Raw genomic sequence first — 13,686 nt, forward strand, 5'->3', positions numbered from 1 at the left:
CACAATGGCGAGCTGTGCATGAGAAATTCTACGTGTATACATACACACACACACACACACATATATTCATATGTATATATATATACATCTACAGTAAACTATCGATTATCCGGTGTGTGGATTATCCGTGCTTGAAAAATATTAATTATTTTTTTAAAATTAATTTAATGTTTCTCTTACACGATTGTGAGACGCACCGATTGATTGCGACCGTAAACACACCGTCAGTTATTTGAAACAAATGACGTCACACAGAAATGTTTTTCGTTCCCTTTTTAAGTGTCTTTTTTACTATTGTGTTAATTCTTTCAGTCGCTGTTGATCAGCGAAGAAGCAACGAGTACGTTTATTGAGAGCAGATTTTATCATAATATATGTATGTACTTATGTTTAATTATTATCAATTACTTACTTACTGTGTGAAATTATTTTCTTTGCTATAAACTCGATTTACATACCTGTTCGAGATACAGTTAAACAAAAATATAAGTTAGAGGCGTTCTCGAGAGATTGTAATAGTTCTGCAGGTCCTTCGAAACGAAAGAGTATGAAAATGTCAACATACGAAGATTTGGATGCAACTATACTCATATGTAGAGGTAGGACCGGAAGCGTGCCGTTCTTTGTTTATTGTTTGCCGTGCAATTTTACAGCTTTGTAGTTTGCTCTATTTCCTGGAAAATAGACCCAAAATGCCCTGTTTCCTGGAAGAAGCACGCTTCCGGTCCTACCTCTACTCATATGTATGGTTTAATCAAAAACGAACAGAAGGAATACCAATCAGCGGTCAAATGTGTATGGAAACAGCCAAGTTTTTCCATGAGAAATTAGGTTTAGACGATAACTCCAATACTACATCCGGCTGGTTGACTAGATTTTTTTTATATTTTTGCAACACTAGTACTAACTACTAACGGCCACATATCTGCTTTACTACATATAAGCGTTTTTCTTAATAAATAACGAGTATTAAAATTATGAAACAAAACTTTGTGTTGTAAATATGATATTATATTCGAAACCAAGTCAAAATTTGATGATTCCGATTACCCGTGTTTTTCAATTATCCGTGCCCTTCCTCCCCAACATTGGCCGGGATAATCGTGAGTGTACTGTATATATATATATATATATATATACGTGTGTATGTATGTCACGGAGCGGTCAACGGACGCTCGCACCGGTTGTTAAGGACGCGAGCCTCTACGGTCAGTCATTATTACCGTTTCGGGCATGACCGGGTAACTCTCGCGAAATATATGTATATATATATACATATATAGGTATACAATGAGGATAGTTACGTGGTGTCGTGGTATCTGGTGTACGTGGGGGTGAAGGCTCCCCCACCTTGGAAGAGGCTCAGGGGTTGACCGGAGCGGAATCCGTCGCTGAACAGTTTTCCGAATTGGGTAGGTCCACGTCCGTAGGGTTTCTTGATCCTTCTTCGACGTCTGTAATTGCCGTGGTCGAACATGTTGTGGCAAGTCGGGTCTGAAAGTGTAACAATCGGTTAGTTCGATTCAAATGTAACAGTTATTCGAGGCCAAGCAATAACAGTTTGTCCGCAGGCGCGTCATTTCAGCTTTTCCCAGGGGGGGGGCAACATTTTTGACCGGTAGGGAATGACTTTCTAGGGGGGGAGGGGGGGTGTATTATTAATATGATCACACCTTAAACGGGTCACGTAGTACTACGTTTCATATGAGCTTGACGAGAAATGCGGGATACGTAGTATTACGTTTGATACTGGTTCATCGCGGAAGGCGGGATACGTAGTACTACGTTTATTCTAATAGTACATGGAGATTTTTTTTATATGAGTTTGAATTTTGAGCGATTTTTATAGTCTATTGTATTTATGTGCGCAACATAGTGATTTTGCCCCCTACCACTAGTCGCCGCAAAAAATAATTCGCCCGCTTAAGGTGTGTTATTATAAAAAAAAATGAGTGTATATGAATTTCAACTAAAAAAAAATATAGAAAAAATGTCGCGTTCGTAGGATGCGTAAGTGGCCAAGATTTAGGAAAGATACAAAAATTATAAAATAAAGTTATGACAGGTATTTTGAATGTGGGTAGATTAAAAAGTATTAGAAGTATGTTTAGATGAATTGGGATGGATGAGTATTAGAATTAGTTTAAAACTTGGTACATTGTCTTTTGTTTATAAGTTAGATCATAAGTTATTACCTAAGCACTTAAAGGATTATACAATAAGGAATAGAGATATACATATGTACATAGTTTTTATACTAGAAATACAATAGGTTTTTGACCTCTTTTTCCTATTATGCTGTACATTAACATTAAAATAATATAATACTATAATTACTAACCAAATTAAATTAAAATTGTAAAATAGAAAATGATCAGTAGATCAGTAGCTATTAAAATAGATATAAGATGTAATGTGTACATCATTTCGTCATAATAAAAAGCATTTAAAAATGAAAAAAAAAATACTAGAAATAAGGAAAATTTAGACAGCTGGGGGTGTTTTTCACAGGGATGTATGTGCTCATGTACAATGCCCTCCCTGAGTGCATCAGGTCTTCTAAGACCATGGATGCATTCTTGCGAGGTGCGAGGAGACACCTCTATGAGCGACAGTACATATAATTTAAATATAAAATTTTAGAGTTAAGTAATTAAGAATGTAAAAATTTAATTTAATTAATTGAAATTGTAAAATTTAATTTAATGTGTTTTTCTTAATATATTTTTCTTCAACATAAAATTTATTGTTTAAAAATTTAAGAAGGGGGGGGGGTGAGGGCACTGAAACCAATCTGCCTAGGGTTGCCATATACCCTCGGGCCGGGCCTGGTGACGGAACTCACCTAAAGTCCAATAGTTGCCTTTCTTTTCGGACGCATTTTCGCGCGGTTGTTTCACGAAGCACTCGTTCAACGACAGATTGTGTCGAATCGAGTTTTGCCACCCCTTCTTATTACGCTCGAAGAAAGGGAACTTCTTCGTTATGTACGTGTATATCTCGCTCAGGGTTGCTTTCTGCTCGTCGCTGTTCTGGATGGCCATGGTGATGAGAGCGACGTAAGAATATGGAGGCTTTGGATGAGTCGCCACGAGGTTGGTAGCCGACGTTTTGTCATCATTGGGGGTTGTGGAGCTCAGATTCGACGTGCCGTTTATCGTCGAAGGACTGCAAATGACAAAATAATTGAGTATCTGATTAACACGGTTGAACAGGAAGAGCGGGAGGGTAGATTTAATATGAAAATAGTGTTAGGACAGGATATCTAATATATAATTTGGAAAGAGACTTAGTATATAACGTTCGTTCGTTGGGTCGTAGAAATGATTGATTCGATTGAACAAATTATTCGATTTTTTTCGATTCAAAGGATTCGAAGTTCCTGGGGGCAAAGGCACCGAAGGCGAAGCCCTAGGGGTCGGAGCCTCCGCGGGCGTAGCCGCCGGGGTTAGAGCCCTGAGGGGGCCAAGCCCTAGGGCTCTGCCCCTTAGGGGGTGCAAACGCCAGGAGCGAAGCCCTAGGGGGCGAAGCCTTAGGGCTCCAATGCCTAGGAGGCGCAAACGTCCAGAATCTCGGAAAAGCAGAATAAACGCATTACAGGCCACCAATACTTTTAAATATTGTTAAACGCAAAACATTCTATTTAATATTTGCGAAATATTTCTCGAAATGAAGAATAGTGGACTTATGCTACTCTCAAATAAAAAAAATAATTAATTCTATTAGATGTAAAGCGTTTCAGAGAAGAAAAATTAAAACTCTTTTGAAAAAAGTCGAGATAAATAACAAAGATTTGCTGAATCACAATGAAGTAAGGTGGTTGAGCAAATGAAATGGTACTTGTTGGATAGGTTTATAGGTTGGATCGTACTTTTATTGATTAATGAATTAATGAATTGATTAATGATTTGTGTTTCATTGATTAATGAATTGTACTTGTTGGATGGGTTTCGAGAGTTATAAGAACATTTTAACAGAGAGCAAGGATAATAATGTGACTAATAACTAGTACTTTTAGAAGACCTAACATCAAAATTGAATGAAATAAATTCTGAATACAAGGGAAATCAAAAATCTTCACCGATATGATATCGTCAGAAAATTCGGTTAAAATGATATCAAAACTACAAAAAAACGACTTAATTATATTTTTAAATTCGAAAAAAGAGTTACAATATAAAGAAAATATTAAAATTATTTTATTTCTGCAGTTATTCAATAGTATTTAAATGGATACATATTTAGCTTTTAACAACTAATAAAAAAAGTTTGATTCTTATAACAAGTTGATTGTCATGAAAAGTAGCTTGCTGACTACACATGTATATGTCAATGCGATTGATTGAATTGAATCTAGTGATAGAAAAAAGATTTGTAGTAGACGTTGTTGCAATAGCTAGTGATCCAGCTAATCTAGTAGACATATTAACACAAAACAAAACTAGGATAGTGAAAAAGGTGGATCAAACTGAAATTGGGAAGCTTTTCCAAAGAAGGAGGAGAAGAAGAAGGATTTAAATCCAAGTATTTTGCTCATAATGACCAAATGATTTGAATGCTTAAGTGTTACATAATGTTTAATGCAACCAGAAAAATGCTGACGTTTTATGCTCGATATACATACATATGTAAGTATGAAGTAAAGAAGTTAACAACTTAGATAAATGAACGAGGTACGAACAACCCGTATGTTTATAAATAGGTATGACCAAAGCAGTTGTTTTTGAGGTTTCGTTCAATATATTTTCATTCATAGAGAGTATGAATATGTACATACGAAACTTGAAAATTCAATGCAATCAGAAATATGTATGTAGGTGGAACGTTAATATGTATCATGCTCAAGATGATACATAATATTAGAATAGCTAATATATAGTATATATACATATATAGTGGAGCAAATATAGGGATTGAAATGGCAATGTGGGTATAGATATCTTTGAAAAGTATTCAATAGATTATGAATGTAAAAGAATCCAAAGACGTTAACAAGTTAGTTTCGTAGATGAAATGAAAGCTCTCAGAATAGAGAAGAATTTTGAAAAGGTATTCGTTAAATTATTCATCCTGCAGTGGTTGCAAATGATGATGATGATGATTACGATGACTCAAATGCAGAACTTTTATTAGAAAATAATAATAATAACCACCTGCTGCAATAAAACCGACCGACGGCGGTTGCTTATCTGAAATTGTTTATGCTTTTGGTAGCAGTTTAATTTAACTGCCGTGAAACACATAAATATAGCTCACTGAATAAGTGATCGAATGGCTAATTATTTATTTGGTTCCGAATCGTAAAGTTAGTTTACCCGTTGGAATTTTCCGGCTCGTCTTTGACCACGACAGCATTTTCCCGGCCAGCGACTTGATTGAACGTTTCCTGTTCTTCTGTGCTCTTCTTGTTTTGGTGATCATATAGTGACAATAGGTTATTGTCTTCTTGCTTGATTGGTATGTTGTTGTTGATTAGATTTGAAGAATTCGACACTGGGTTGTAAAAATCTGAAAAGAAACGAGAGAAGCGCTATTATTGTTTATCTATGTATGTATAATATTTGTGATCAAACTAGAAATAAAATAATAAACGATCATAAATGTAATAAATCCTGCACACAGATAATAAAAAAAAACATCTTTATTTTATTGATATAAGATTATGATACTTCCAACTACATAGATTAGGGTTGCCAAACGTCCCGGTAGACCGGGACAAGTCCCGGTTTATACATATGTACAGTCCCTGCTCATAATATTACGCCACCCCGATTGAATCGCGTTCGCGCCCATTTGTAACGGTTATAAATAATTCACAATAAGATATTTTGGGCTAGTTTTTTTTTGTAAGCTCATCCTTATTTGCTACTCTATTCACCAACAAAAAATAATACAACATTATCATTCAAAATGTCTTCAAAAATAAAAGTGAAATGATAGAAATGAGTTTGCTCCTGAATTACGTAAAGCATATACGAGCGTTTCTGAGAAGATTTTTTATTATTTCGTTAACAACACCGTGATTTTTTCTTTTGCTACAGCTTTATTATATTTTTAGGGTAAGTTGGTGATTCATTTGTAAAAAAATTTCTTTCATTTATGTTTTAAATTGCTCGTGAGTCTTAAATAGATTATTTTTTAGATTAGTCGGAAAGCAATTCTTTTTAAAGAAAGAAATGCAAGTATTATAGCATTTAAACTGGAATGTTTTATAAATATAAAATCGTGACAATAGAGGGTGTAAGTAAATAAGGCTGTTTGCAAAATAAGGAAACATCTGGAACAAAGTGACTTTATTAATGTTATAATATTAAAACTGGAATGTTTTATAAATATAAAATCGCGACAATAGAGGGTGTAAGTAATACGGCTGTTTGAAAAATAAGGAAACATCTGGAACAAAGTGACTTTATTAATGCTATAATACTTGCATTTCTTTCTTTAAAAAGAATTGCTTTCCGACTAATCTAAAAAATAATCTATTTAAGACTCACGAGCAATTTAAAACATAAATGAAAGTAATTTTTTTACAAATTAATCACCAACTTACCCTAAAAATATAGTAAAGCTGCAGCAAAAGAAAAAATCACGGTGTTGTTAACGAAATAATAAGAAATCTTCGCAACAACGCTCGTATATGCTTTACGTAATTCAGGAGCAAACTCATTTCTCTGATTTCACTTTTATTTTTGAAGACATTTTGAAGGATAATGTTGTATTATTTTTTGTTGGTGAATAGAGTAGTAAAAAGGACGAGCTTACAAAAAAAAACTAGCCCAAGAATTATTCTAAAATCCATTCATATTTGTAACTGTTTCCATATGTAATTATGTACTTTGCAGAAAATGTATTGTACCAGATCTGGAAAAGGAAGATGTGCATACAATTCGGCATACATATACATACATATGCAGGTATATGAATCAACACATACGTATTACAAAATAGAGCCGAATAGAGACCTCCAACTTCGTCATCCAAAGGTACATACATAAGACCCTGTAGCATACATACATATGTACAGTCAACTAAACGCATTCGCAGAAGGGAATAACCTCATATGGGGCCCATTGTTGATCGAACACAATACCGGTTCATATGAACCGGTCGCCATTTCCTAAAGGTGATAATCGATTCGCGAATCGGCGACTTTTGCGAAAGTTCACATCAGCGATTATACCGGGTTCAACGAAACGACACGATCCAATTTTGAGAATCATTCAAACATAAGTATGTACATACATGTGGATATGTAAGCCACAGGTCGCCACGCGGGTTTTTTGGCTTAGTTCATTTTTTTTTCCAGTATTATCCTACTGACCTATATTTTATCTGAATTACCATTACTAACCTATGCTTCACCTGTATGGAATAACGACTCGAATACCAACCTTTCCAAGCTCCAAATAATACAAAAATAAATCCCTAAAAATAATTTATAATACACCTCTATACATATACTAACTTGAAAAAACTGCATGCCATAAATTTCCTTTTGTTACAGACATTACTTACAAACTAATCAGTAGATTCTATGTCACTATTCTAATCACTAATAAGTAATAACCATACTAATTCACCTGTGAAGAGTCTCGGTGATTACAACAAAATGTCTATGCCCTTCAGGTATAACACACAGATTGCCTAAACACAATCTGCTTTAGGTCATCGACTTTAGAGTCTTGAATTAATATTATGTATTAGATGTATTATGAGCATTTATAAGAATTGTGAATAGGTATTTGAGCTCTTTTTCCTATTATGCTGTACATTAACATTAGAATATAATAATATGATTATTAACAAAATTAAATTAAAATTGTAAAATAGAAAATGATCAATAGATCAGTAGCTATTAAAATAGATATTAGATGTATTGTGAACATAATGTAGTAATAATAAATGGCATTTAAAAATCAAAAGAAATATTTTATCTGTAGGTGCAGTGAACAGGGGTTTTCAATACAAAATATGATATGTTTTTTAGTAAAATAAATAAACAAGTATTATGTATTGTAATAAAATAAATCAATAAAAATCTAAATATTTTAGATAAGATCCGTCGTTTCCTTTACTATTACTATTTGGCTCCTTTGAGAGTATCATTTTTAAATAATATGAAGATCACTGCTGACAGCTAAATAATGTCTTGTATAGTTAACGGTAATTTCATACTGTCAAGATTTTTTTGGTCAAGAAATTCAACATTATTCGTTCGTATAATTTGACTTTTATTTTTTGTTAGTTTTGTTTCGCGTTTTGAAATATTTACATTAGTAAAATTTTAATATAAAATACTCAAGTTGTTGATATTATTTATGGAATATGTATAAGTTTAAAATTAATGGAAATTTATATTTTTTAGACGATAAAAGTAATTATCAACGTCATGTTGTGGACAACAAAACTTACAGTAATATTGTTAAAGACCTTGCATTGAATTATATTGTAATAATATTATTATATCGTTCAATAAATAAGATATAATTTAATAAAAATAAATAAATTATATTACGTCCTTCGTTAATGAATGAGTTCGTTAATGATTAAACTCCTTTAGCTTTATGTAGAAAGAAGGCATTAGATTACTTCAATGTTAGGTAATCCCCGTAATCAGATCACAAATATTTTACGGGCAGGAATATCATGGAAATAATAGAGTCAAGCTAATAAAAGTCTTGTAAAAATTAAACTTTTTCAAGACAATTGTAATAAGTCTACGATCTATGTTAGAGTGCCATGAAATATTGAACAAAATTTGTGAATCTGTAATGAAAGCTATATTTTTCATAACAAACAAACAAACGTTCATCTTTATATGGAATAAAATAATTAAAATGCTGAACTTTCCAATAAATATTAGATTGAACACACGATCAGAGTTGCAGATCTAAATCAGCAATTAATGGGGCATGTAGAAAGTGCTCGATCGTCACCCGAGAGAGTGCCATGGAATTAGACGAAGATGACAGGAGTGGAAGAGGTGTATGCTGAACCATAATATTACTGGCGAGAAGGAAAAAAAATATCACAGTATAAAAAACAAACGAAGAAAATCCCACAATCTGGGAAAATTAAATTGTTTTCGCAACGCTGACACTTAAAAGTCGGAAAATCGACGATAAAATTGGCGTAAAATTAAAATAGCACATTACGATAAATAAGATTGACTTTTGATCTGGGTGTGTTGTAAGAATTGCGCAAGTCTCGAATTAATTATAACGTTGATTAAATTAATATATGTATGTACTACACTTAATATTTATTATTGCTTACGATTTGAAAAACATGTACGTTACTTAATACATGTGATTTTACACGAATTGCAGGTACAGATAGGTTATTTGCAAACCATTGGTATTCAAAAATTAATTTTTATTATAATATATGACGTATTGCCCTTTGAATTGTCTGTCTAAAGGTTTTTCGTCAAAGTGAGGAACATATCGATCGCTTGGTCTACAGATTTGTATGTAAATTTTTGAACTTGTGTCAAATTTTAAGTTTGTATTGAATTTTAAGTTTGTAGATGCTGGAATAATTAAGGTTTTTCTTTCAGGGCTATTTATGTATACCACCTAAATTACCTTGAAAGGAAAAACCTGAATTATTCCAGCATCCACAAACTCAAAATTCGATACGAATTCAAAATGGACATACAATATCAGTGCACCAAGCCATCAATATGTACTAATTAATATATGTACATTGTATGTTTTATGTTCAAATTAATCATTAAATATGCATATAATATACATATGTACATATATAATTGGCAATTATAACGAACACACAGATATTTGGGTCTAATCTCGACCTTCCGACGAATCGAGCGATTGTGAGAATCCTCCGATGACGTCGATCTATTTTTTTTTTTAAATCAGACAAAATTTTACGATATTCAAACACCACAAGCACAACGCGTATATGTAGATATGTACACGACATATTATACATTTGGACCGATAGTCACGGGTGACCCAATATCGAGTCAGATAAAACGCTCGCATAAAATAGAGCGAGCAAACAACGTGTGAAATCACACGCATTTTTTTTTTTCAAAAGACTTTCATCGAAATCGGATCGCGAAGTTTGGAAAGGATCGTATTTCTATCCAATTAAATGTTAAAAAATACAGGTTTCAAACGCTTCGTGGGCGTCAAAGTCTAGTAGACGTACGAAAGTGGAAAATTAAGCACGTGTGTATAAATCGCGCTCGATTGAATTCAAATGAGCCGTGAAAACTAAATAAAAACAATTTTATTATTGTTTTAAAATATAATTGATATGCAATTAATAACAAGACGACGAGACTTGACAGCATCGCCTAAATGCAACGTGCGGTATAATATATATATATATACTTTTTAAATTAATGTATGTGTTACAGTCGAAGTGTATTTTCAGTTGTAATATGTATATTCCAACTGGCGGTTTATGTCATTAATATTCGAATACAATTCAACTTGTAAATTACATATCTATAAGAACAGATACACTTTCAACAATGTGGGCCAGTTGTAATATAACAGTTGAGTTTTGACAGCTCTGATGTTTTTACGAATGCTTTAGATATCAATAATGCGTTCATATTTGCTAGGTATTACGAATGAAGCTACCATATTACGATAACTTTAAGAATGTGTTCTAAACAAAAATGTGACTCCAACTCAATTTACTAGTTGAATGACGGTTTTACGATAACCTAATCTTTCCATCTTACCTGGTACCGAATTATAGTTGAACTGTAATTTCAGCTGTAATATATTTTGACCAGTTTTAATGTAATTCGCAACATGAATCAACTAACGTGGGTTACACGCAATATATTCCAACTAGTCAAAGTATATTACAACTGAAAATATACTTCAACTATAAGGGTAGTTGGTACCAGGTTATTTGGAATATATTCTAACTAGTCAAAATATATAACAACTGGAAGATACACTTCAACTGGGTCTACGTGACGAGCCAGAAAGCTCCATCCAACCTAACAACCAACTTATAGTTGAACTGTATATTCAGTTGTAATATATTTCAGCTGTGATATTTTTATTTTACATAGATATATACGAGGAAGGCTTGAGAGGAAGACCCCAATGCGCCTCCCTGAACAATTAATTACAAACAATGCAGCATTTTATTATTACATAAATCACTGTATTTCTAAGTGTAAGTTGAAGAACACGAAATAACAATTAATTGATTAATTAATTACATAATTAATCCATTGAGACATCTATGGATTTAGATTTTGTATATATTTTTTACAAACTATACACACAATAAATACAGAAGATTTGTGACAGCAGGAAAGATGATTTTTTTCCCAATTTTGAGGAATCGTTTCAATCATGATCAGATAAAATTCTCAAACTCCGATAAGAAACGATCGATTCGGAGTCACAAATACCCCCAAATCTAACCAGCAGTATAGCGGATCGAACCCACTGATCACTTGGTGCTAAACATACACGCTACTATTAAGCCATACTGCTGGCTTAAATATGAAACGATCGACTTGGAGTCACAAACCAAGGTCTGGCCAACAGCTACTAGTGGGAATCGAAGCTGTTGGCCATACATATACATATATCAACAACACATGGTCATTGTTGCATCAATATGCACTGAGCTATTACGTATAATTCGAAAAGAAGTCACATTACATTAAAAAAAAAATTTTCAAGGTCCCGGTGTTGCAAGTTCGTGTTTATTTATGCAGTCCAGACATAGTATACATATAACGTTGAGAGTAATTAGCCAGGGATGGGGGAAGAAATATTGGGTTCGCGCACGCGCCCCCCCGCCGACCGGAGCCCCCGGGGGCGCAGTCTCTATAGAGACAGAAAGGCAAAACCTTGACAACCTGCCGACTAATTATCAAGTCGACCGGATCCATTAGCAAATTATCCGAAAATGTCATAATACATTAAAGTACTAGAATTCAGGGGTAGGAAACATCGACTCCGATTGCCACAAGTGGAATTTCGAATATATGTACATAGGGCTTTTTTTATTCCCATGTACCGCGTTGGAGTGGCGTTTCGGCACCTTTTTGTCTCAGCATTTTTTTTATATTTCAAACGAATATTCAATATAATATAATTTGAATATAATCTTTTCCAATAAAAAACTTGACAAGAAGTGAATTCCGGCACCTTTTAAAAAAAAAAAAAAGCCCTGGATATACATATAAATCGTCCTGGATTCCAATAATGCAAGAAAAAACGTAAATATGCAGAGACAATAAGTTCGAAATCACACAGCGGTGAATGTGGCACGTGGTTTTTTTTTTGGATAGTTTTAAACATATAGAAAAAATGTAACGTTCATGGCACGCATGCATGGCACACGGTGGAACAAAAGCTTAGTAAATATTACTCTTAGTAAATGTAAGTGAATATACTAAAATCTCTAATGGGTGATCCAAATATGATGCTATCACTTTATATGTAAAAATGCCTTTTTTTTCGATTTACCTGCTTATACGATAATGGTGAGTCGATTCCTGGAAAACATCATGTAATACCTTTTAGCAATTGTGGACTTTTACGCTACCTTTTAAGGGAACTAAATAAGGGAAAAACCACAAGTTCCTTTTTTACGGGATATCATATGAAAAGTACATTCAGTCTTAACTGTCGTTTGAGACTTCACGACTTGACTTACGTATCTACTTGATTTTCCGCTACACATTTACAACCTGGACCGTCTTAGAGAGTGCGGATTCATCTTAGAGAGGGCAGATTTTGAATAAATGTATGTATATAATTTCGAGTATACAAATCGAGTGTTGTTACTATTATATTTTTTTATTACGTTTTAGTATGGAGAATATGTATGACACTGATGTTGAGTATGGAACAGAGAGTGAATACGAAATCGACAGCGAATTGGAGTCTGATAGCGATAGCGATAACGACGAAAATGTCGCTCCTTCTAATATTTCTCAAACCGTAATGTTTTCTGTTGTACCTTCAACTTCTTCAAACGGGTCAACCAGCCAGCCTTCAACATCAAGAACATGGTCGAATACAGCTATGCAGCGTCAGGAGATTCATTTTACGGGGAGGCCAGGGATTAAAGTTGAAGGGAAAGGGAAACGAACCCATAGATTTTTTAAATTTATTATTAGATCAGGAATTTTATAATCTCGCGATTGAACAAAGCAATTTATATGCAGTAGAAATATTAACTAGATCGAATTGTGAGCATTGCCGTATAGCACGCTGGAAAGATATAACAGTCGACGAATGCATTGCATTTTAATAATAATGAAGATACTAGCGAAAATAATGAATAAATATAGGTACTGTATAGCGTGCTTTATGCAAGATGTAGGTAGACGCGCCTTCCAAGAACTGTCTGACCTCCACACTGTCAAAACATTTGTGAGACAGAGCTATTTTATAAAATATCAGCATAGCACGGATTCTAGCTTAGCATTGAAAGTGTTAAATCCCGCTTTAAAGGTCAAAGAATTCGACCCTTAAAGCCCTCAACATGAGCCCCCTCCCCCAACGAATACATGGCCTTGGCATGATCTGAAATACCTTGAATTTCCTTTTAGATTCTATTTTTCAATTTTCAAATACATAGTTTTAAGGTGATAAACGTACACTATCGAATTTTAAAAACCACAGTATGAAATATTGCCGGAAAAATTCCATGGAGTTTGAACGT

At 33.7% G+C, this 13,686-nt stretch overlaps 1 protein-coding gene across 1 annotated transcript in view; it reads right to left on the minus strand.

Moving 5' to 3' along the window:
* LOC143922219 (uncharacterized) overlaps positions 1–13,686 on the minus strand; it is a 101,963-nt gene that overhangs the window by 17,361 nt on the left and 70,916 nt on the right. Inside the window, exons 4-6 of the mRNA XM_077445438.1 lie at positions 5,316–5,508; positions 2,846–3,168; positions 1,305–1,494 (exon numbers count right to left, since the gene is read on the minus strand). Coding sequence (XP_077301564.1) covers positions 1,305–1,494; positions 2,846–3,168; positions 5,316–5,508 — 706 coding nt within the window. The remainder of the gene's footprint in view (positions 1–1,304; positions 1,495–2,845; positions 3,169–5,315; positions 5,509–13,686) is intronic.

Source organism: Arctopsyche grandis, chromosome 2 (genome assembly GCF_051622035.1).
Source record: "Arctopsyche grandis isolate Sample6627 chromosome 2, ASM5162203v2, whole genome shotgun sequence".
NCBI classification, from domain to species: Eukaryota; Metazoa; Arthropoda; class Insecta; order Trichoptera; family Hydropsychidae; genus Arctopsyche; species Arctopsyche grandis.